Source organism: Acanthochromis polyacanthus, chromosome 20, assembly GCF_021347895.1.
Source record: "Acanthochromis polyacanthus isolate Apoly-LR-REF ecotype Palm Island chromosome 20, KAUST_Apoly_ChrSc, whole genome shotgun sequence".
In the NCBI taxonomy this organism is placed as follows: Eukaryota; Metazoa; Chordata; class Actinopteri; family Pomacentridae; genus Acanthochromis; species Acanthochromis polyacanthus.
The window spans coordinates 31,624,145-31,650,952 of NC_067132.1; the positions used below are offsets into that span (position 1 = coordinate 31,624,145).

General features: G+C 38.6%; 2 protein-coding genes across 4 annotated transcripts in view; both read left to right on the forward strand.

The window, feature by feature from the left end:
• Positions 1 to 15,262, forward strand: part of LOC110970701 (melanoma receptor tyrosine-protein kinase-like) — a 53,424-nt gene extending 38,162 nt beyond the window's left edge. For both annotated transcript variants that reach the window (XM_051940614.1, XM_051940615.1), the window contains one exon: positions 14,528 to 15,262. In XM_051940614.1, the coding sequence (XP_051796574.1) occupies positions 14,528 to 14,838 (311 nt within the window). In that variant the 3' untranslated portion in view covers positions 14,839 to 15,262. The remainder of the gene's footprint in view (positions 1 to 14,527) is intronic.
• Positions 15,263 to 15,418: 156 nt separating this feature from the next.
• The window catches only part of cavin4b (caveolae associated protein 4b), a 16,213-nt gene continuing 4,823 nt past the window's right edge, over positions 15,419 to 26,808 (forward strand). The window contains exons 1-2 of one of the 2 annotated variants that reach the window (XM_022221945.2): positions 15,419 to 19,733; positions 24,514 to 25,745. In XM_022221945.2, the coding sequence (XP_022077637.1) occupies positions 19,374 to 19,733; positions 24,514 to 25,080 (927 nt within the window). In that variant the 5' untranslated portion in view covers positions 15,419 to 19,373 and the 3' untranslated portion in view covers positions 25,081 to 25,745. Of the gene's footprint in view, positions 19,734 to 24,513; positions 25,746 to 26,808 lie in introns of those variants that run through there. The other variant, XM_051940624.1, reaches the window with a different exon arrangement.

Here is a 26,808-nt window from a genome sequence, read left to right on the forward strand (position 1 = left end):
AACTATGATGTTTTTGTCAGTTTTTGGACGACACACTAAACTATGACGTTTTTGTCACTTTTTGGACAACATACTAAACTATGACGTTTTTGTCACATTTTGGACGACACACTAAACTACGACGTTTTTGTCACTTTTTTTAATTTTATTCTTTTGGCCATTTCAGCTTTAGTTGATAGTAGAGACAGAGGAGACAGTAAATGGGGAGTCGAGATACAGTAAAGGGCCATGAGCGGGAATCGAACCCAGTCCACTGTGTCGGAGATCGACCTTTATATGTTGTTCGTGTGCTTAACCCACTGAGCTACACAGACACCCACCCTTTTCTCACCTTTTGGACGGCACACTAAACTATGACGTTTTTGACACATTTTGGACGACATACGAAACTGCGATGTTTTTGTCTCATTTTGGACGACATATTAAACTATGACTTTTTTTCACATTTTGGACAACATACTAAACTGTGATGTTTTTGTCACATTTTGGACGACATACTAAACTATGACGTTTTAGTCGTATTTTGGACGACACACTCACTATGACGTTTTTGTCATTTTTGGACGACATACTAAACTATGACGTTTTTAGTCGTATTTTGGACGACACACTAAACTATGACGTTTTTGTCATTTTTTGGAAGACACACTAAACTATGACGTTTTTAGTCGTATTTTGGACGACATACTAAACTATGATGTTTTTGTCTCATTTTGGACGACATACTAAACTATGACGTTTTTGTCACATTTTGGACGACATACTAAACTATGACGTTTTTAGTCGTATTTTGGACGACATACTAAACTATGATGTTTTTGTCTCATTTTGGACGACAAACTAAACTATGACGTTTTTGTCACATTTTGGACGACATACTAAACTATGACGTTTTTGTCACGTTTTGGACGACATATTAAACTATGACGTTTTTAGTTGTATTTTGGACGACACACTAAATTATGACGTTTTTGTCACATTTTGGACGACACACTAAACTATGACGTTTTTGTCACATTTTGGACGACATATTAAACTATGACGTTTTTAGTTGTATTTTGGACGACATACTAAACTATGACGTTTTTGTCACATTTTGGACGACACACTAAACTATGACGTTTTTGTCACTTTTTGGACGACATACTAAACTATGACGTTTTTTTCTTGTTTTGGACGACATACTAAAGTATGACGTTTTTTTCTTGTTTTGGACGACACACTAAACTATGATGTTTTTGTCTCATTTTGGACGACATACTAAACTATGACGTTTTTGTCTCATTTTGGACGACACACTAAACTATGACGTTTTTGTCATTTTTTGGACGACACACTAAACTATGACGTTTTTAGTCGTATTTTGGACGACATACTAAAGTATGACGTTTTTGTCTCATTTTGGACGACACACTAAACTATGACGTTTTTGTCATTTTTTGGACGACACACTAAACTATGACGTTTTTAGTCGTATTTTGGACGACATACTAAACTGTGACGTCTTTGTCTCATTTTGGACGACATACTAAACTATGACGTTTTTGTCACATTTTGGATGACATACTAAACTATGACGTTTTTGTCATTTTTTGGACGACACACTAAACTATGACGTTTTTAGTCGTATTTTGGACGACATACTAAACTGTGACGTCTTTGTCTCATTTTGGACGACATACTAAACTATGACGTTTTTAGTCGTATTTTGGACGACATACTAAACTGTGACGTCTTTGTCTCATTTTGGACGACATACTAAACTATGACGTTTTTGTCACATTTTGGATGACATACTAAACTATGACGTTTTTGTCACATTTTGGACGACATACTAAACTATGACGTTTTTGTCAGTTTTTGGACGACACACACACTCAACTATGACGTTTTTGTCATTTTTTGGACGACATACTAAACTATGACGTTTTTGTCACATTTTGGATGACATACTGAACTATGATGTTTTTGTCAGTTTTTGGACGACACACACTCAACTATGACGTTTTTGTCATTTTTGGACGACATACTAAACTATGACGTTTTTGTCATTTTTTGGACGACATACTAAACTATGACGTTTTTGTCTCATTTTGGACGACATACTAAACTATGATGTTTTTGTCAGTTTTTGGACGACACACGCACTCAACTATGACGTTTTTGTCATTTTTTGGACGACATACTAAACTATGACGTTTTTAGTCGTATTTTGGACGACATACTAAAGTATGACGTTTTGTCTCATTTTGGACGACATACTAAACTATGACGTTTTTTCACATTTTGGACGACATACTAAACTATGACTTTTTTTCACATTTTGGACAACATACTAAACTGTGACGTTTTTGTCTCATTTTGGACGACATACTAAACTATGACATTTTTGTCACATTTTGGATGACATACTAAACTATGACGTTTTTGTCACATTTTGGATGACATACTAAACTATGACATTTTTGTCTCATTTTGGACGACATACTAAACTATGACGTTTTTGTGATTTTTTGGACGACATACTAAACTATGACATTTTTGTCACATTTTGGATGACATACTGAACTATGATGTTTTTGTCGGTTTTTGGACGACATACTAAACTATGACTTTTTAGTCGTATTTTGGACGACACAGTAAACTATTACGTTTTTGTCAGTTTTTGGACGACATACTAAACTATGATGTTTTTGTCATTTTTTGGACGACACACTAAACTACGACGTTTTGTCTCATTTTGGACGACATATTAAACTATGATGTTTTTGTCAGTTTTTGGACGACACACACACTCAACTATGACGTTTTTGTCATTTTTTGGACGACATACTAAACTATGACGTTTTTGTCAGTTTTTGGACGACATACTAAACTATGACGTTTTGTCTCATTTTGGACGACATACTAAACTATGACGTTTTTGTCAGTTTTTGGACGACATACTAAACTATGACGTTTTGTCTCATTTTGGACGACATATTAAACTATGACGTTTTTGTCATTTTTTGGACGACATACTAAACTATGATGTTTTTGTCATTTTTTGGACGACACACGAAACTATGACGTTTTTAGTCGTATTTTGGACGACACAGTAAACTATGACGTTTTTGTCAGTTTTTGGACGACATACTAAACTATGATGTTTTTGTCACATTTTGGATGACATACTAAACTATGACGTTTTTGTCATTTTTTGGACGACACACTAAATATGACGTTTTTGTCTCATTTTGGACGACATACTAAACTATGATGTTTTTGTCAGTTTTTGGACGACACACACACTCAACTATGACGTTTTTGTCATTTTTTGGACGACATACTAAACTATGACGTTTTTAGTCGTATTTTGGAGGACAGAGTAAACTATGACGTTTTTGTCAGTTTTTGGACGACATACTAAACTATGACGTTTTTGTCACATTTTGGATGACATACTAAACTATGACGTTTTTGTCATTTTTTGGACGACACACTAAATATGACGTTTTTGTCTCATTTTGGACGACATACTAAACTATGATGTTTTTGTCAGTTTTTGGACGACACACACACTCAACTATGACGTTTTTGTCATTTTTTGGACGACATACTAAACTATGACGTTTTTAGTCGTATTTTGGACGACATACTAAAGTATGACGTTTTGTCTCATTTTGGACGACATACTAAACTATGACTTTTTTTCACATTTTTGACAACAAACTAAACTGTGACGTTTTTGTCTCATTTTGGACGACATACTAAACTATGACATTTTTGTCACATTTTGGATGACATACTAAACTATGACGTTTTTGTCACATTTTGGATGACATACTAAACTATGACGTTTTTGTCATTTTTGGACGACACACTAAACTATGACGTTTTTGTCACTTTTTGGACGACATACTAAACTATGACGTTTTTGTCACATTTTGGATGACATACTAAACTATGACGTTTTTGTCACTTTTTGGACGACATACTAAACTATGACGTTTTTGTCATTTTTTGGACGACACACTAAACTATGACGTTTTTGTCACTTTTTGGACGACACACTAAACTGTGACGTTTATAGTCGTATTTTGGACGACACACGAAACTGACGTTTTTGTATTTTTTTGGACGACATACGAATCTATTACGTTTTTGTCACATTTTTTTTATATTGTTAGAGATTATATTAGAGACAGTAAATGGGGAGAAGAGATCCAGTAAAGGGCCGCGAGCAGGAATCGAACCCGGTCTGCTATATTGGAGATCGGTCTCTACATGTTGCTCGTGTGCTTAACCCACTGAGCTACACAGGCACCCATGTTTTTCTCACCTTTTGGACGACACACTTAACTATGACGTTTTTAGTCGTATTTTGGACGACATACTAAACTATGACGTTTTTCTCCCATTTTGGACGACACACTAAACTATGACGGTTTTGTCACTTTTTGGACGACATACTAAACTATGACGTTTTTAGTCATATTTTGGACGACATACTAAACTATGACGTTTTTGACTCATTTTGGATGACACACTAAACTATGATGTTTTTGTCACTTTTTTTTCTTTTGGCCTTTTCAGCTTGAGTTGATAGTCGAGATAGAGGAGACAGTAAATGGGGAGTCGAGATACAGTAAAGGGCCGTGAGCGGGAATCGAACCCGGTCCACTGTGTCGGAGATCAGCCTTTATATGTTGTTCGTGTGCTTAACCCACTGAGCTACACAGACACCCACCCTTCTCTCACCTTTTGGACGGCACACTAAACTATGACGTTTTTGTTTCGTTTTGGACGACATACTAAACTGCGATGTTCTTGTCTCATTTTCGGCGACGTACTAAACTATGACGTTTTTAGTCGTATTTTGGACGACATATTAAACTATGACGTTTATAGTCGTATTTTGGACGACACACTCAACTATGACGTTTTTGTCATTTTTTGGACGACACACTCAACTATGACGTTTTTGTCATTTTTTGGACGACATACTAAACTATGATGTTTTTAGTCGTATTTTGGACGACATACTAAACTATGATGTTTTTGTCATTTTTTGGACGGCATACTAAACTATGACGTTTTTAGTCGTATTTTGGACGACATACTAAACTATGATGTTTTTGTCATTTTTTGGATGACATACTAAACTATGATGTTTTTAGTCGTATTTTGGACGACATACTAAACTATGATGTTTTAGACATTTTTTGGACGACATACTAAACTATGACGTTTTTAGTCGTATTTTGGACGACATATTAAACTATGACGTTTTTAGTCGTATTTTGGACGACACAGTAAACGATGACGTTTTTGTCTCATTTTGGACGACACACTAAACTATGACGTTTTTGTCATTTTTTGGACGACATACTAAGCTATGACGTTTTTGTCACATTTTGGACGACACACTAAACTATGACGTTTTTGACTCATTTTGGACGACATACTAAACTATGACGTTTTCGTCTCATTTCGGACGACATACTAAACTATGACGTTTTTGTCACATTTTGGACGACACACTAAACTATGACGTTTTTAGTCGTATTTTGGACGACATACTAAACTATGACGTTTTTCTCCCATTTTGGACGACACACTAAACTATGACGTTTTTCTCCCATTTTGGACGACATACTAAACTATGACGTTTTTAGTCGTATTTTGGACGACATACTTAACTATGACTTTTTTGTCCCGTTTTGGACGACATACTAAACTATGACGTTTTTCTCCCATTTTGGACGACACACTAAACTATGACGTTTTTGTCATTTTTTGGACGACATCCTAAATTATGATGTTTTTGTCATTTTTGGACGACACACTAAACTATGACGTTTTTGTCTCATTTTGGGACGACACTAAACTATGACGTTTTTGTCATTTTTTGGACGACACACTAAACTATGACGTTTTTGTCTCATTTTGGACGACACACTAAACTATGACGTTTTTGTCATTTTTGGACGACATACTAAACTATGACTTTTTTGTCCCGTTTTGGACGACATCCTAAGCTATGACGTTTTTGTCTCATTTTGGACGACACACTAAACTATGACGTTTTGTCATTTTTTGGACGACACACTCAACTATGACGTTTTTGTCATTTTTTGGACGACATACTAAACTATGATGTTTTTAGTCGTATTTTGGACGACATATTAAACTATGATGTTTTAGACATTTTTTGGACGACATACTAAACTATGATGTTTTTAGTCGTATTTTGGACGACATACTAAACTATGATGTTTTTGTCATTTTTTGGACGACATACTAAACTATGACGTTTTTCTCCCATTTTGGACGACACACTCAACTATGACGTTTTTGTCATTTTTTGGACGACATACTAAACTATGATGTTTTTAGTCGTATTTTGGACGACATATTAAACTATGACGTTTATAGTCGTATTTTGGACGACACACTCAACTATGACGTTTTTTTCATTTTTTGGACGACACACTCAACTATGACGTTTTTGTCATTTTTTGGACGACATACTAAACTATGATGTTTTTAGTCGTATTTTGGACGACATACTAAACTATGATGTTTTTGTCATTTTTTGGACGACATACTAAACTATGATGTTTTTAGTCGTATTTTGGACGACATACTAAACTATGATGTTTTTGTCATTTTTTGGACGACATATTAAACTATGACGTTTATAGTCGTATTTTGGACGACACACTCAACTATGACGTTTTTGTCATTTTTTGGACGACACACTCAACTATGACGTTTTTGTCATTTTTTGGACGACATACTAAACTATGATGTTTTTAGTCGTATTTTGGACGACATACTAAACTACGATGTTTTTGTCATTTTTTGGACGGCATACTAAACTATGACTTTTTTGTCCCGTTTTGGACGACATCCTCAGCTATGACGTTTTTGTCTCATTTTGGACGACACACTAAACTATGACGTTTTTGTCTCATTTTGGACGACACACTAAACTATGACGTTTTTGTCATTTTTTGGACGACATACTAAACTATGACTTTTTTGTCCCGTTTTGGACGACATACTAAGCTATGACGTTTTTGTCTCATTTTGGACGACACACTAAACTATGACGTTTTTGTCTCATTTTGGACGACACACAAAATTATGACGTTTTTGTCTCATTTTGGACGACACACTAAATTATGACGTTTTTGTCTCATTTCGGACGACATACTAAACTATGACGTTTTTCTCCCATTTTGGACGACACACTAAACTATGACGTTTTTGTCACATTTTTGACAACACACTAAACTATGACGTTTTTAGTCGACATACTTAACTATGACTTTTTTGTCCCGTTTTGGACGACATACTAAACTATGACGTTTTTCTCCCATTTTGGACGACACACTAAACTATGACGTTTTTGTCACTTTTTTTTATTTTATTCTTTTGGCCTTTTCAGCTTTAGTTGATAGTAGAGATAGAGGAGACAGTCAATGGGGAGTCGAGATACAGTAAAGGGCCGTGAGCGGGAATCGAACCCGGTCAACTGTGTCGGAGATCGGCCTTTATATGTTGTTCATGTGCTTAACCCACTGAGCTACACAGAGACCCACCCTTTTCTCACCTTTTGGACGGCACACTAAACTATGACGTTTTTGACACATTTTGGATGACACACTAAACTATGACGTTTTTCTCCCATTTTGGACGGCACACTCAACTATGACGCTTTTGTCTCGTTTTGGACGACATACTTAACTATGACTTTTTTGTCCCGTTTTGGACGACATACTAAACTATGACGTTTTTCTCCCATTTTGGACGACACACTGAACTATGACGTTTTTGTCATTTTTTAGACGACATCCTAAATTATGATGTTTTTGTCTCATTTTGGACGACACACAAAATTATGACGTTTTTGTCTCATTTTGGACGACACACTAAATTATGACGTTTTTGTCTCATTTTGGACGACACACTAAACTATGACGTTTTTGTCATTTTTTGGACGACATACTAAACTATGACTTTTTTGTCCCGTTTTGGACGACATCCTAAGCTATGACGTTTTTGTCTCATTTTGGACGACACACTAAACTATGACGTTTTTGTCTCATTTTGGACGACACACTAAACTATGACGTTTTTGTCATTTTTTGGACGACACACTAAACTATGACGTTTTTGTCTCATTTTGAACGACACACTAAACTATGACGTTTTTGTCATTTTTGGACGACATACTAAACTATGACTTTTTTGTCCCGTTTTGGACGACATACTAAGCTATGACGTTTTTGTCTCATTTTGGACGACACACTAAATTATGACGTTTTTGTCACATTTTGGACGACATACTAAACTATGACGTTTTTGTCTCATTTTGGACGACACACTAAACTATGACGTTTTTGTCTCATTTTGGACGACATACTAAACTATGACGTTTTTGTCCCGTTTTGGACGACATCCTAAGCTATGACGTTTTTGTCTCATTTTGGACGACACACTAAATTATGACGTTTTTGTCTCATTTTGGACGACACACTAAATTATGACGTTTTTGTCTCATTTTGGACGACACACTAAACTATGACGTTTTTGTCATTTTTTGGACGACATACTAAACTATGACGTTTTTGTCATTTTTTGGACGACATCCTAAATTATGATGTTTTTGTCATTTTTTGGACGACACACTAAACTATGACGTTTGTGTCTCATTTTGGACGACACACTAAACTATGACGTTTTTGTCTCATTTTGGACGACACACTAAACTATGACGTTTTTGTCATTTTTTGGACGACATACTAAACTATGACGTTTTTGTCATTTTTTGGACGACATCCTAAATTATGATGTTTTTGTCATTTTTTGGACGACACACTAAACTATGACGTTTGTGTCTCATTTTGGACGACACACTAAACTATGACGTTTTTGTCATTTTTTGGACGACACACTAAACTATGACGTTTTTGTCTCATTTTGGACGGCACACTAAACTATGACGTTTTTGTCATTTTTTGGACGACATACTAAACTATGACTTTTTTGTCCCGTTTTGGACGACATCCTAAGCTATGACGTTTTTGTATCATTTTGGACGACACACTAAATTATGACGTTTTTGTCTCATTTTGGACGACACACTAAATTATGACGTTTTCGTCTCATTTCGGACGACATACTAAACTATGACGTTTTTGTCATTTTTTGGACGACATCCTAAATTATGATGTTTTTGTCATTTTTTGGACGACACACTAAACTATGACGTTTGTGTCTCATTTTGGACGACACACTAAACTATGACGTTTTTGTCATTTTTTGGACGACACACTAAACTATGACGTTTTTGTCTCATTTTGGACGACATACTAAACTATGATGTTTTAGACATTTTTTGGACGACATACTAAACTATGACGTTTTTAGTCGTATTTTGAACGACATATTAAACTATGACGTTTTTAGTCGTATTTTGGACGACACAGTAAACGATGACGTTTTCGTCTCATTTTGGACGACACACTAAACTATGACGTTTTTGTCATTTTTGGACGACATACTAAGCTATGACGTTTTTGTCACATTTTGGACGACACACTAAACTATGACGTTTTTGACTCATTTTGGACGACATACTAAACTATGACGTTTTCGTCTCATTTCGGACGACATACTAAACTATGACGTTTTTGTCACATTTTGGACGACACACTAAACTATGACGTTTTTAGTCGTATTTTGGACGACATACTAAACTATGACGTTTTTCTCCCATTTTGGACGACACACTAAACTATGACGTTTTTCTCCCATTTTGGACGACATACTAAACTATGACGTTTTTAGTCGTATTTTGGACGACATACTTAACTATGACTTTTTTGTCCCGTTTTGGACGACATACTAAACTATGACGTTTTTCTCCCATTTTGGACGACACACTAAACTATGACGTTTTTGTCATTTTTTGGACGACATCCTAAATTATGATGTTTTTGTCATTTTTTGGACGACACACTAAACTATGACGTTTTTGTCTCATTTTGGACGACACTAAACTATGACGTTTTTGTCATTTTTTGGACGACACACTAAACTATGACGTTTTTGTCTCATTTTGGACGACACACTAAACTATGACGTTTTTGTCATTTTTTGGACGACATACTAAACTATGACTTTTTTGTCCCGTTTTGGACGACATCCTAAGCTATGACGTTTTTGTCTCATTTTGGACGACACACTAAACTATGACGTTTTTGTCATTTTTTGGACGACACACTCAACTATGACGTTTTTGTCATTTTTTGGACGACATACTAAACTATGATGTTTTTAGTCGTATTTTGGACGACATACTAAACTATGACGTTTTTGTCATTTTTTGGACGACATACTAAACTATGATGTTTTTAGTCGTATTTTGGACGACATACTAAACTATGATGTTTTTGTCATTTTTTGGATGACATATTAAACTATGACGTTTATAGTCGTATTTTGGACGACACACTCAACTATGACGTTTTTGTCATTTTTTGGACGACACACTCAACTATGACGTTTTTGTCATTTTTTGGACGACATACTAAACTATGATGTTTTTAGTCGTATTTTGGACGACATACTAAACTACGATGTTTTTGTCATTTTTTGGACGACATACTAAACTATGACTTTTTTGTCCCGTTTTGGACGACATCCTCAGCTATGACGTTTTTGTCTCATTTTGGACGACACACTAAACTATGACGTTTTTGTCTCATTTTGGACGACACACTAAACTATGACGTTTTTGTCATTTTTGGACGACATACTAAACTATGACTTTTTGTCCCGTTTTGGACGACATACTAAGCTATGACGTTTTTGTCTCATTTTGGACGACACACTAAACTGTGACGTTTTTGTCTCATTTTGGACGACACACAAAATTATGACGTTTTTGTCTCATTTTGGACGACACACTAAATTATGACGTTTTTGTCTCATTTCGGACGACATACTAAACTATGACGTTTTTCTCCCATTTTGGATGACACACTAAACTATGACGTTTTTCTCCCATTTTGGACGACACACTAAACTATGACGTTTTGTCACATTTTTGACAACACACTAAACTATGACGTTTTTAGTCGACATACTAAACTATGACTTTTTTGTCCCGTTTTGGACGACATACTAAGCTATGACGTTTTTGTCTCATTTTGGACGACACACTAAACTATGACGTTTTTGTCTCATTTTGGACGACACACAAAATTATGACGTTTTTGTCTCATTTGGACGACACACTAAATTATGACGTTTTTGTCTCATTTCGGACGACATACTAAACTATGACGTTTTTCTCCCATTTTGGATGACACACTAAACTATGACGTTTTTCTCCCATTTTGGACGACACACTAAACTATGACGTTTTTGTCATTTTTTGGACGACATCCTAAATTATGATGTTTTTGTCATTTTTTGGACGACACACTAAACTATGACGTTTTTGTCTCATTTTGGACGACACTAAACTATGACGTTTTTGTCATTTTTTGGACGACACACTAAACTATGACGTTTTTGTCTCATTTTGGACGACACACTAAACTATGACGTTTTTGTCATTTTTGGACGACATACTAAACTATGACTTTTTGTCCCGTTTTGGACGACATCCTCAGCTATGACGTTTTTGTCTCATTTTGGACGACACACTAAACTATGACGTTTTTGTCTCATTTTGGACGACACACTAAACTATGACGTTTTTGTCATTTTTTGGACGACATACTAAACTATGACTTCTTTGTCCCGTTTTGGACGACATACTAAGCTATGACGTTTTTGTCTCATTTTGGACGACACACTAAATTATGACGTTTTTGTCTCATTTTGGACGACACACTAAACTATGACGTTTTTGTCTCATTTTGGACGACACACTAAACTATGACGTTTTTGTCATTTTTTGGACGACATACTAAACTATGACTTCTTTGTCCCGTTTTGGACGACATACTAAGCTATGACGTTTTTGTCTCATTTTGGACGACACACTAAATTATGACGTTTTTGTCACATTTTGGACGACACACTAAACTATGACGTTTTCGTCTCATTTTGGACGACACACTAAACTATGACGTTTTCGTCTCATTTTGGACGACACACTAAACTATGACGTTTTTGTCTCATTTTGGACGACACACTAAATTATGACGTTTTCGTCTCATTTCGGACGACACACTAAACTATGACGTTTTTGTCACATTTTTGACAACACACTAAACTATGACGTTTTTAGTCGACATACTTAACTATGACTTTTTTGTCCCGTTTTGGACGACATACTAAACTATGACGTTTTTCTGCCATTTTGGACAACATACTAAACTACGACGTTTTTGTCACTTTTTTTATTTTATTCTTTTGGCCTTTTCAGCTTTAGTTGATAGTAGAGATAGAGGAGACAGTCAATGGGGAGTCGAGATACAGTAAAGGGCCGTGAGCGGGAATCGAACCCGGTCAACTGTGTCGGAGATCGGCCTTTATATGTTGTTCATGTGCTTAACCCACTGAGCTACACAGAGACCCACCCTTTTCTCACCTTTTGGACGGCACACTAAATTATGATGTTTTTGTCATTTTTTGGACGACACACTAAACTATGACGTTTGTGTCTCATTTTGGACGACACACTAAACTATGACGTTTTTGTCTCATTTTGGACGACACACTAAACTATGACGTTTTTGTCATTTTTTGGACGACATACTAAACTATGACGTTTTTGTCATTTTTTGGACGACATCCTAAATTATGATGTTTTTGTCATTTTTTGGACGACACACTAAACTATGACGTTTGTGTCTCATTTTGGACGACACACTAAACTATGACGTTTTTGTCATTTTTTGGACGACACACTAAACTATGACGTTTTTGTCTCATTTTGGACGGCACACTAAACTATGACGTTTTTGTCATTTTTGGACGACATACTAAACTATGACTTTTTTGTCCCGTTTTGGACGACATCCTAAGCTATGACGTTTTTGTATCATTTTGGATGACACACTAAATTATGACGTTTTTGTCTCATTTTGGACGACACACTAAATTATGACGTTTTCGTCTCATTTCGGACGACATACTAAACTATGACGTTTTTGTCACATTTTGGACGACATACTAAACTATGACGTTTTTGTCACATTTTGGACGACATACTAAACTATGACGTTTTTGTCACATTTTGGACGACATACTAAACTATGACGTTTTTGTCATTTTTTGGACGACATCCTAAATTATGATGTTTTTGTCATTTTTTGGACGACACACTAAACTATGACGTTTGTGTCTCATTTTGGACGACACACTAAATTATGACGTTTTCGTCTCATTTCGGACGACATACTAAACTATGACGTTTTTGTCACATTTTGGACGACATACTAAACTATGACGTTTTTGTCACATTTTGGACGACACACTAAACTATGACGTTTTTGTCATTTTTTGGACGACATCCTAAATTATGATGTTTTGTCATTTTTTGGACGACACACTAAACTATGACGTTTGTGTCTCATTTTGGACGACACACTAAACTATGACGTTTTTGTCATTTTTTGGACGACACACTAAACTATGACGTTTTTGTCTCATTTTGGACGACACACTAAACTATGACGTTTTTGTCATTTTTTGGACGACATACTAAACTATGACTTCTTTGTCCCGTTTTGGACGACATACTAAGCTATGACGTTTTTGTCTCATTTTGGACGACACACTAAATTATGACGTTTTTGTCACATTTTGGACGACACACTAAACTATGACGTTTTTGTCTCATTTTGGACGACACACTAAATTATGACGTTTTCGTCTCATTTTGGACGACATACTAAACTATGACGTTTTTCTCCCATTTTGGACGACACACTAAACTATGACGTTTTTAGTCGACATACTTAACTATGACTTTTTTGTCCCGTTTTGGACGACATACTAAACTATGACGTTTTTCTCCCATTTTGGACAACATACTAAACTACGACGTTTTTGTCACTTTTTTTATTTTATTCTTTTGGCCTTTTCAGCTTTAGTTGATAGTAGAGATAGAGGAGACAGTCAATGGGGAGTCGAGATACAGTAAAGGGCCGTGAGCGGGAATCGAACCCGGTCAACTGTGTCAGAGATCGGCCTTTATATGTTGTTCATGTGCTTAACCCACTGAGCTACACAGAGACCCACCCTTTTCTTACCTTTTGGACGGCACACTAAACTATGACGCTTTTGTCTCGTTTTGGACGACATACTAAAGTATGACGTTTTTAGTCGTATTTTGGACGACATACTAAACTATGATGTTTATAGTTGTATTTTGGACGACACAGTAAACGATGACGTTTTTGTCACTCAGAACAACCTCAACGCACAGAAAAGGCCATAAAACCACACAAACCACAGAGTGATGGTTTGGTGTTGGTCTGGTGTCTGAGCTGTTTTCCTGCTCTGTATCTTCCAGATTACATGAACCAGAGTGTGAGTGAAACCAGCCGGAGCAGCAGGCTGTCGGAGGTTTTAAACCCCAACTATGAGGACCTGAGCCTGGGCTGTGGCGCCGCCTCACTGCCCTCTCCGCTGGAGGACCTGCACATCTCTAACCCGGTTCCCTCCAGACCCCAATACCTGAACACCATTTCACTGCCCAGCGACGGCCTCAACGACCTCGACTACCGGGACGACACAGCCATCAGCGGCGGTCTGTTCCTCCCGGCGGCGGAGAACCTGGAGTACCTGGGTCTGGGCGCTGCGCTGCATGCTCCTGTCCGCTAGGGGGCAGCAGCATCAGACAGACTAAACGGAAGATGAAAGCAGCCGCTGAGTCCTGACACATAAAAAGTCCTCCATCATGAGCTTCTACTGAAACCTCAGAGGATCTTTACAAAGCTCCACTTTACAAACAACTAAATACTTTATTTATTTCCACAGAGGAAGGAAATGTGTGGAAACATGAGAGTTTGTAGCAGCTGGACTGCAGTGATTGTGAAGGAAACAGGAGAGACAGGATCAGCAAGGGCGGATCCAGATTAACTTTAGTGGGGGGGCACCGAAACGCTGCAAGAAAAAATGAAAGCTGCTGCTGACCTCTCGCTTTTACAAAGTATTTTTCATGTTTTTTTGGCTCTTTAACCCAGTAGGAAAGCTGTATGTGACCGTTTCATTTTGGACTGTTAACATTAAATTCTGATGGACTTGTTTCCTTGTTTCTGTGAATTACAGCATCATCAGCTGCAGCATCTGCCTGTTCTGTAAAACTGGTAAACTCAATGACAGAAACCTGAGGGCAGTTAAGAGACAAATATTGTACAAGAACAGCTCTATATACAACCCTGTTAATTTCCACTTCTTAGAATGTTTACTGACAATTATCACACCTAAAATAAGAAATAATATTCTGGACTTTTAGCAGCTAGTTCTCAGCTGTAAACCATAAACATCATAGGGTTCTGTGTGCTAATCAGTCTGAATCAAAATGAGTTCTACCCAATACACAGTGAACAACAACAATCTGTGCTAAAATAATCTGAAATGTTCTGTGCAGGAATGTACATTTTAAAATACAATAAAATACATTAAGCAGCACTCTGTACATTTAATTATAAACCTGAGAACAATAATAAACAGGAACAATACTCCATATTCTTCAGTCAAATACAATAAAATACAACTGTAATTTTATTTCAGGACTCGGTTATTAAATGTCAGAACAATCCATGAGACTCTAAAAACTGAACAGCTTTATAAACTCTAAGACTAAACTCTCCACAAGGATCCAAAAGAAATTGGACTTCTACATGAGAGCTTTAGTTATTCTTCATCTACTTCCTGAAAAGTTTGCTCAATAAAAAAAGACAAAAACTCATATTTTCAGCTGAACTAAAGACAGACTTTGTGATTTTTCTGCTCACATGTTGTGTTGTTCAAAACTTACTCTTTCAACCCCTGAAAACCAGCGTTTGTCCTGTTTTTGTGTCACTCCTAAACAGCCGGTTGTAATGTTTTCTGATCAACACGCCATACTGTGATGTTTTTACAGTCAAGGTTCTACTATGGAACCAGTCTGACATGTTCAGGTGTTCTTTGTGTGAAAACTCAGAGATTTCAGGGATCAGAAGGTGGTTTTCAACTTTCTGCTTGGTGTCATCAGGAACACCTGAGCAGCTCAGTGTCTTCCTGCTTTATGTCTGCAGTCAAACATTTCCTCTGCTTCTCTTCACTGAACCGGGTTTGGCTCCGTTGCTTTAGTTTGTTCTTTAGGCGTTGGCTTGCAGCTTCCAGCAGTAAAATCCTCTTTAATGTGTTTCTTGGTGTGTTTTAGGGCTTTGTACTGGATAGTTGTCTTGGTAAATGTGGTTCTTTAGCCACAGTTAGCACATGGTGCTAATGTGTGCAGTGATTAGTGGGTTTGGTGCAGCTGAGTTGTGTCTTTATCTTGGCTGTAGTGAGTCTTTAGAGGTTTTTGGTTGTTTGTGAACCAACGTTGGTTGTCCAGAAGGTAAGAGTTCCTGTCCTGATTCTCTGTTTAAAGAGCTTCTCTGGTAGGCTGCAGGAGACTTTAGCGTTTGGGTTGTGCTAGTTTGGTTTTTGTACGGTTTCATTTGGACGACTATCTTGAGGCCCCTCCATGTGGTTTAGTGAGGTTTTCTGGAACAGTTCTACAAAGCAACCTGCAGCAGAAGAGACTTTGAGAGTTTTTAGGAAGTTCTGGAGAGCAGACTTTAGAGCAGCACAAACATTTGTCAGCAGTTTGAGCAGGAGAAGGTGAGCTTCAGAGTAGAAATGAGAAGGAAACCTTGTTGACCCGTGTGGTGAGGTCCTGTACCAAGAGTTTGAGCAGGTTGTGAAGAGTCTGTAGTTCTTTGGTCTGAAAGCACCAGAAGAGGAGAAAACAGGAGATATTGTTGGTTCTTCTGTTGCTCTGCAGTTTCCTTAGACTGAATATCAAGTTTCTATTGTAAATGATTTACTGTGTGAGCCCAAGAAGACTTCAATAAACTCCCTCCATCCCCTGAACACAACACATTTTATTATGTAAATTTTTTAAAAGAAATATGTTTTTGAGTTTTAATCTTAGTTTTAATCAGTTTTTTCTCTTTGCTTGTTTAGTTCTGTCATCTGTGTCAAAGGTTCTAAACAAATAAAGTTGAATTGATAAACTGACTAACAGCATGAAGACACTTTTCACTACCATACTCCATTAAGACATTTTCCACTGACATACAACAGCCACAGTGAATGTCAAAAGCACAAAGAGGAAGAGTCCAGTTGTGAAGGGGCCACTACCAGTAGTGTGGTGGGTTCAACCACTGAACGCTGTCTGGGACAAAGCTGAGACGTGAGTTTGATTCCCACCATAGCTGTCGGTCCTGGAGCATACAGAGATCTCACAGCAAAAAATAGATGATAAATGTCAAAAAAAAGAAAACATCAGTATCTGAGTGAGTAGCTCAGAGGGATAAGAAGAGAGACTACCAAGTGGAAGGTAGAAGGATCAAGACCCACCATTTAAGAAGGGTCTGGTGTTGAACCAGCAACCTGCAGCTCCATAGGCAAACCCTTAACTCACTGAGCTACAGATCAGATAAAAAGAAATAAACTCGTCGTCCCTTTGACAAACTTTATTCTTGTCGTCGTGGAACTGCAGGATTTAAAACTCTTCCTTCTATTTGACCTCATGTTTATTAGTTTTAGTGCAGAAAGTTATTTTAATTGTCCATTAGTCTGTTAAAAACCAAATAATAAATTGGATTAGTCAAGAGGTTTAAATTTCTTACTTTGTCATATTTTAAAAATGACAAAAAAATATAAAATAAAGCATCTTGAGACAGTTTGACCTGTAATTTGTGTTCTATAAATAAAACTGAATTTAAATTGTATGTATCTTGTAATGTTGGAGGAATTCAGACATATATGTTGGAAAACACATTTTCTTTGTCCATTAATCTGTTGATTGTTTTCTCCACTAATTCATTTCTTGTTTTGGTTTATAAAATGTCAAACCCAAATATATTCAGTTTACTGTCATAAAAACAAAAAGATTTACATTCATGATGCAGGAATCAGGCAGTTTTTAACTTTTTATCTTAGTTTAGTCACAAAGATCGTTGATAATGTGTGAATTGTTGCAGCTTGTGAGCCGTAGAAGGTTTTAATGTTTGGGGCCGAGTGTCAGAAAACATTCAGAAACCAACATCAACAAAATAAAGATTTAAACATCATTAAAGGGAAATCCAACTTTTGCATGACAATGTCTAATTAAAGGACATTTATTTCCAACGTAAATGTGTGATATTCATCCTCTGGAGCTTCTCTTCACATCGTCTTCCACCTGGACTGGTTTGGTCGGGAGCATGAGCAACAAACATGAAAAACTGCACTTTAACATCAATGAATGACACTGAAGTTTAATCTCTACATAAATGAGACTGAGTCTGGATGTGCTGCTCTGTCATTAACTCCTAAGTTTAGGGAAAGTTCAAACTAAAGAGGAGAGTTCAGAGAAGACTGGAGAATGAGCTGATTAGGGTTAGGGTTAGGGTTAGACCTCCTGATTCCTTGTTCGGTTCTTTGAGTTTCTACTTTGGAACCTGAATCGTCTTCATATAGGAAATCCTTTACGATTACACTTTTTGGTTTGAGATGAATTGATCCTAAGGTTTTGGCCAATCACAGGGACCCGTGCCCACCTCAGGCTCCCTCCTATTGGCCTAAATTTGGGCTGCAGCAGAGTGTGAGGATTAAGGCAGCTTTTCGGGCGCTGGTGTTCATGTGGAGTCCAGCAGTCTAAACGTGGAGCAGGGATTAGGACGGAGGCAGTGTGAAGGTGATGGAGGGGGTTTCCACTGCTTTTTATACCCTCGTCTCCCAAAGGAGCTCAGGGAGTCACTTTACGCCGGCGGTATTTTTAGAACCCAGAGGAGCTGCTGGTCCACCTCGCTGCATTCCTGCTGGATCAGTTCCATTTACATCCCGTCATCGATGGAGCTTTATGGACCATCTCCGTCTCCAGCGTGACTCGTTGGACTGAGGTCTCCTCCTGGGTGTATGTCTTTAAGTGCTCAGACGTTGATTAGACATGTTGAAGGTTTTACTGGGTCTCTTTTTAGCCTCCTCCTCCTCCTTCTCCTCCTCTTCCCAGCAGGGTGGAGTCTAGCAGCTGATCTACTCGCTTTCAGGGTCAACCTCCGGCGTTCGACGTTGATCCTGCTTCTCCTTCCAGAGGAGGCTTCCAAAGCCTTCGTCTGGTTCGTTCTCCTGCGTCTGAGCTTCCAGATTCCAGCATCTTGCTTTGGTTCTTGGATCTGAGGATGACCGATAAGCCGGCCGTGGCGGCGGGCGGTGATGATGCGGGCGGCATCATGGCACTGCTGGAGCGCGTGGCGGGCCTCATGGACGGTGTCCAGGCCACGCAGCAGCGCATGGAGGAGCGGCAGCTGGAGCTGGAGAGCACGGTGAAGACCATCCAGGCCGACGTGGTGAAGCTGACCAGCGACCACGCCAACACCAGCTCCACTGTGGACCGGCTGCTGGAGAAGACCCGCAAGGTCAGCCGCCACATCAAGGACGTCAGGGTGCGGGTGGAGAACCAGAACGTCCGAGTGAAGAAGGTGGAGGCCACGCAGGGCGACCTCCTGGCCAAGAACAAGTTCAGGGTGGTCATCTATCAGGTGAGAAGTTCTGCTATGGAGCCATCTTCTGTTTGACGGTTCTTAGATGTTTGATGTTGGAGAGGTTCAATGAATCAGAGTTTAACCGTCTGCAGAAAAAAATGGAAAAACCAAAGAACGAAATGTACACGGATCATTTACACGGATTAGTCTAAAATCCGTGTACGGTTCGCTCTTTCCTTTTTCCGTTTCAAAATAAAATGAGAAAAAACAAATAATCATTTTGTTTTTCTGTTTTTCCGTTTTAAAATTAAATTTAGAAATGAAAAGTACAGAAAGAAAAAAAAAAAGCTGCGTTTTTACAAGTTTTAAGGTTTAAACATCAAAAGCTTTTTCCCTTTGGCAGCAAAGTCAAAACTCATGGACACTTCACAAACTCCAGTAAAACCAGAACCTCTTGGTTCCAGATGGTTCTTCATCGATGTTCTCCAACAAGAAACATCCAGAGAGTTTCAGGTTGAACTGCAGGCAGTGTTTCCTCAGAGAGACTGAAATAAATGCAGCAGAAACAGAGAAGAGAAGATCTAGTAGATGGAGATCCATCCAGCATGGAGGAACATCTTCAGATGAGCAGAGCAGAGAGGAGACCACAAAGAGAGACAAAACAACATAAAAAACACACAAAATGACAAAAATTAAAAACAAAATGACAAAAACACGACACAAAATGAGAAATAAGACCAAAAAAATGAAAGACAAGAGAACAATGTACATTAAATTTGTCCAAAATTATCTTTAAAATGACTTCAAAGCTCGTCTACAACGGCTCAACCTTTGTTCAAAATAATGAAAACGTCAATCAAGTGAATGCAGCAGAAACAAAACAGAGGAGCAGGTTGATGGAGATCCATCAGCATGGAGGAACATCTTCTACTGATGATGAGCAGAGTAGAGAGGAAACATGGAGACAGAAAACATCTACAGGATGAGGAGATGAAACCACCACAGAGACGCAAAACCACAAAAGTGAGACAAAGCGACACAAAACGTCAAAAATATGACACAAAATGACAAAAATGAGGCCAAAAAAATGACACAAAACGGCAAAAAGTTAAGCAAAATGACAGAAGCAAGACATAAAACACCACAAATCAGACTCAAAATGACAAAAATGAGACAGAACACCATAAAACAAGAAGAAAACAACAGAAATGTGACACAAAATGAGACACAAAAAAGACAAACTGACAAACAAGACACTACACAAGACAGAAAACAACACAAATTAGATTCAAAATGACCCAAAAGGCACACAAATTACAAAACGAGACTAAAAAATGACTAAAAATAGTGAAAAACACGACAAAATGACTGAAATGTGACACAAACAAGAGGAGATGATGAGAGACTGAAAACAAAAACCAAAGCTCCTGGATGGATAAATAAATGGATCAGAAGCAGACAACAGGACACACAACAATCAAAGAGACAAACGTCCAGTGTGAGGAGACAACTTTAGTTCAGGTTAACATCTGATGCTTCCAGGTTTCTACGTTTCTGGGTTCTCCTAGGAGTTGTTCTGAGGCTAACGGAGCTGCTGCAGTGATGATGAACGGGATAATAAAGCTCTAAAGATGATTGTGTCGACGGATGAAACAAACCAAGGCGTGTGGAGGAGGCCTGTAAATGACTGGACCAGCTGGTTAGCAGGTTATTCTGGGTCTGAACCTCCTCCAGCTCCTAATATAGACACAGCCTGGAGAACAGCTGGGAACCATGAGGCTAACTGCTAGCAGGCTGCTAACAGGCTGCTAACGGACCGCTAGCTCACGCCAGATTTGAGTTAGAATGATGGATTAATCCTGAGTCAGAGAAGCTTCATGTCCAGGATCAGAAACCTTCGAGGCTTCCAAAACGTTTGGCTAGCCTAGCTTAGCATAAAGACTGGAAACAAGGCTAACGGTTAGCCTCTGTTCAAAGACAAACACCTCCAGATACCTCTTATATTCACCAATGTACATACTGCTCGAGTTTCATGTTTCTGTCTTTAAACTGGTTCCCAGTATCTTCTATTCTCTTTAAATTGGTTTCCAGAACATTCTAGTCTTTACGAACTGGTTCCCAGCATGTTCTAGTCTTTATAAACTGGTTCCCAGCATGTTCTAGTCTTTATAAACTGGTTTCCAGTACGTTCTAGTTCTAGAAAGACTGCAGTTCCTCCTGGAATGATTATTAGCTTTGTTAGACTGTTAGCCTCCTGTTAGCATCCTGTTAGCCTCCCGATAGCTTTCTGTTAGCTTCCTATTAGCATCCTATAGCTTTCTGTTAGCATCCTGTTTGTCTGTTGGCCTCCTGGAAAAAATTATGTTGACTTAAAGAAAACTATTAAAAACTGCAAATATGATACAAAAAGCAGTTATTAGTTACACATTATAGATATATCTAATAGATACTTATATATTACATAGAATATATTAGACAGTAATTTGCTCTATTATACTGTTTATCTGTGAAATGATTTTTTTTTTCTATTTGAAATTATTCAAAAAAAGAATGATGTTTACTAGTTTTAGGAAATAGTAAATAATTCTTTAACCATTACAGACAATATCTGATAAAATCACAGACAAAAGTATTAATTTACACATGGACTGTTACTAATACACAAAATAAACAGGAAGTAAACAGTCTCTACCTTCAGACTGATTGTTTCGTTACTCTACCAAAAACGAGACACAAAACGACAAAAACCTGTTAGAAATTTCCGGTTGTTCATGATGTTTTGTAAAAGATTGTTCATCCAGTGCGAACTCATTCAGAACATAGTTTTTTGCACTAAAACAAAGTGAACATTTCTGGTCCCTGTAGCTGTGGTTCTACTAGTTGGTTCTACTGGTTGGTTGTACTGGTTGGTTTTACTGGTTGGTTCTGGTTGGTTCTACTGGTTGGTTGTACTGGTTGGTTTTACTAGTTGGTTCTACTGGTTGGTTCTACTGGTTGGTTTTACTGGTTGGTTCTGGTTGGTTCTACTGGTTGGTTTTACTGGTTGGTTCTACTGGTTGGTTTTACTGGTTGGTTCTACTGGTTGGTTCTACTGGTTGGTTCTACTGGTTGGTTTTACTGGTTGGTTCTGGTTGGTTCTACTGGTTGGTTTTACTGGTTGGTTCTACTGGTTGGTTTTACTAGTTGGTTCTGGTTGGTTCTACTGGTTGGTTCTACTGGTTGGTTTTACTGGTTGGTTCTGGTTGGTTCTACTGGTTGGTTGTACTGGTTGGTTTTACTAGTTGGTTCTACTGGTTGGTTCTACTGGTTGGTTCTACTGGTTGGTTTTACTGGTTGGTTCTGGTTGGTTCTACTGGTTGGTTTTACTGGTTGGTTCTACTGGTTGGTTTTACTGGTTGGTTCTGGTTGGTTCTACTAGTTAGTTCTACTGGTTTCTGGAGGTCAGACTGGGCTCTATGAGGCTCCAGAACTGAACCTCTAGAGTCGTGTAACGGGTCGACCTTCCCTCGGTTCCGTCTGCAGGAATCTCTCAGTTCTGTTTCTTTGGGAGCCTCGTTGGATAAGTTTAGCTCCGCTGAGCTGCAGGAACAGCTGCTGCAGGTTATTTCTGGATGGAGGCTGCACGCTAACTGCTAGCACACATTTAACCCTGACATCAGCGCCTGAACCCGATCCATCCAGACCAGCCCCCTGAACACAGTTCTACTGAGGAACAACGGTCATCTTCTACTTCAGAGTTCTTCTGTTTCTGGATCATTCCATGTTTCTGTGCCGTTTGCTAACCCTACTCTGCTACTCCATGCTAATGTAGAAGCTAGGTGTTTAGCTAGCTGTTACTGCCGATCACTGATGAAAACAGTCCAAAGAATGAGTCTGATCCTGATAATATGAGGTAGAGAGAGATGTTCAATCAAGACTGACAATGGATGAAAAGATGGAAAATAGAAGAGAGGACACAGCTTTGATCTACACATTCTGTAGGAATGATGGAGGATGGAAACGACAAAAACAAGACAGAAACAAGACAAAAAATGACACAAAATGACAAAAATGATACAGAAAATGACAAAATAAGACAAAACGACAAAACGAGACACAAAGCAAAACAAAAAATGTTATTTTAGGGAAACTCTAGACTTATTTGGCATTTTGAAATATTTTAAACATTCTTTTTCCTAGTCTTTATAGATTTGGTCTTAGGACAAGAACATTTACACACTGCTGATGTTCTAGTGTTTAATACGTGAAAAACATCCTCCAGCTCTTTAATGATCCTCAGACACTAAATCAACTCGATAGACACCTTCAGGTTCTTCTTCTCAGCCTTCTCTGATCTCCTTCAGCGTTTTAAAATCCTGAACTATTTAAGATAAGATTCATAGTATTTTACATTTAGATATGAAATACTTCAGGGACTTCAATAAAATAATAAAAAAGACAGTTTTTCTGTCAAAAATTCAGCTTCTTATCCCTGAATGTCAAGTTTTTATCTCAAATTTCAAGATTTTATCTGAAGAATTTCACTTTTTGACTGAATTTCAAGTTTTTATCTCAATATTTAGACTTTTTAGATCTCTTTTTGAATGTTGACTTTATCTTTGAATTTCAAGCTTTTATCTCGGACTTTATCTCTCTAAATTTTAAGTATTTATCTCAATATTTAATCTGTGGATTTTTAGAGTATTCAAACTCAAAATTCTGGATTTTATTTCTGAATTTCAAGCTTTTATTTCAGATTCTTGGTCTCTTTTCTCTCAAGTTGACGTTTTTATCTCAGTATTTTGATTTGACTTACTTTTTAGGGTTCTCCGGTTCACTCTGTTCTCTGCTCTCTCAGGGCGATCAGGAAGTGAAGGCCGTCTCACCGGCCAATGAGCCGGCAGAAGCCAGCGGCGGCCCCAGAACCAGAGCCGAGGTGGAACCGGACAAGTTCGAGCTTCCTCCGGAGTCGGACGAGGAGTACATGGTGGTGGAGGAGGCCGACTCCTCGGCAGCCGGACGCATGAAGAAGTCGGGGCTGACGCGCATCGAGAGCTTCAAGGCCACCTTCTCCAAGGAGAACATGAGCAAGACCCGCGAGAACCTGGGAACCAAGGTCAACAAACTGGGGGAGCGCATCGTGACGGCCGAGAGGCGCGAGAAGATCCGCCAGTCCGGAGAGAGGCTGAAGCAGTCCGGTGAGCGTCTCAAGGACACCATCACCAAGAGCGTCCCGGCCAAACTCAACCTGAAGAAGGAGAGGACTGTGGCGGAGGGCCAGGAGGGAGCTGAGGCCGCTGAGGGAGCCCTGCCCGTCCCTCCTCCTAAGGGCCGCAAGGCCAGCCCGGGGGCCGCCGCCGCCGCCGCCGAGGGCAAAGCAGAGGAGTCCGAGGTGCCGATGTATGACATGAAGCAGCTATCGTAAGCTGGACATCTGAGGCGCTTTCTTTGGACCTGTGAGACCACAAAGAGTCGGTGAAGAAGATGAACGTTTGTTTGAACACTGCTGAAGGAAGGGAGCCAATCCAAGCTGAACATCGAGGAGACCACCAACACATCCTGATCGCCCATTTCTGACGCAGTTATGTGTGCTTCTGGACGTTTCTTATCACATCAGCAACATATATTTAGTCCTTTTGTTTTGTGTTCAATAAACAGTGACTCTGGAAAACACATGAGCGGTGTTCAGAACTTCTCCACCAGCTTCTCACTGCTGTTCACTGGTTTGCATGTTGATGAGGTTGAAATGCTGGATGACGAAGTTTTAGCGACTCGACGGGACGTTTCAGAAATGTTGGTAAAAAGCGATTAAAGGTTTAATTCTCTGACATCACTGGATGGAAAACGTGGAGGCAGCAGTCAGAACGGAGGTTCAACCAGACCAGTAGGAACTAGAACAGGATCTGTTCCATCACAGTCCAGGTCCTGGGTTGGTCTTTCAGTACATGAGGATCCATGAGGTCCATCAACTCCTGCTAGCAGCAACATCAAACCAACGCTGGATCAGTGAAAGGTTAAACACTGTTCTTAGCTGACTACATTATTCATCAATAATCGGTAAACACAAATAAAGTGGGCAGTGGACACTTCTCCAGATGCTGAAGTCAAAATTTCTAACCATTTCTGTGAAACCAGTTTGGTTACTTTACCTCCTCGATTGTAGGAAGCTGTCTGGTCAACAACAGATGACCTGCATGAGTTCTGGTTGGAAGTCATTAACCCTCATAGGAGTCTCTGTCATGGTGCCCCTTGTCTATTCTTTAACATGAAATAAACGCGGTGGAGACAATTCCCCATACGCTGAAATCACTCGATCTAACCATGGACACATATCAGTTACCATAAGCTAGTTTGGCTAAATTAGCCACTCAGTTAAAGGAACACTTTTTGTAGGAAACAACAGTTTGTCATGAACTCTGTAGTTCTGGTTGGAGGTCATTAAGTAGAACATTAGTCTTTGTCATGGTGCCTGTTGCTGCTAAACTCATCCAGGTTCTGGTGATTGTAGGAGCTTCAGTAGAACCAACCAGACTTCTCTGGAAGACGTTTCTAGAAACATCGTCCAGAGAAGTCTGGTTGGTTTTTGCTACAGTTCATGTTAAATCCTCTCTGCTTTAACATGAACTGCAGTCTGAGTGACGCCTCCTCTGGTCTCCACAGGACTAAACAGGAAGAGGCTCCACCTGCTGGAACAACCAGGAATTACAGCTGATCTACATTTACTGACATCAGGACCTTTCTCCTTCCTAAAATATTGTGTTTTTGTCATTTTGTTTTGTTTTTATCCTTTTGTGTCTGGTTTTTTGTCATTGCATCTCGTTTTATGATCATTTTGTGTTTTGTTTGCGTCTCATTTTTGTACTCTTTGTTCATTTTTCTCATTTGTTTCTCGTTTTTGTTTGTTATGTGTCTTGTTTGTGTCGTTTTGTGTTTACTGACATCATGACCTTACTGGTATAACGTGTCTTTATGTGATTCAACTCTTAACGCTAATTATTAGATCATCGCTAACATCATTTTCAGACAGAGCCATGCTAGCAGATTCTATGGGTGTTCTTTATGCTAAACTAACATCAGAGGGTCAAGTAACATTTAACCGACCACTAAACGGCCAGCAGCAGACATGGCCACCAGGTAACGACACGTTCTCTGA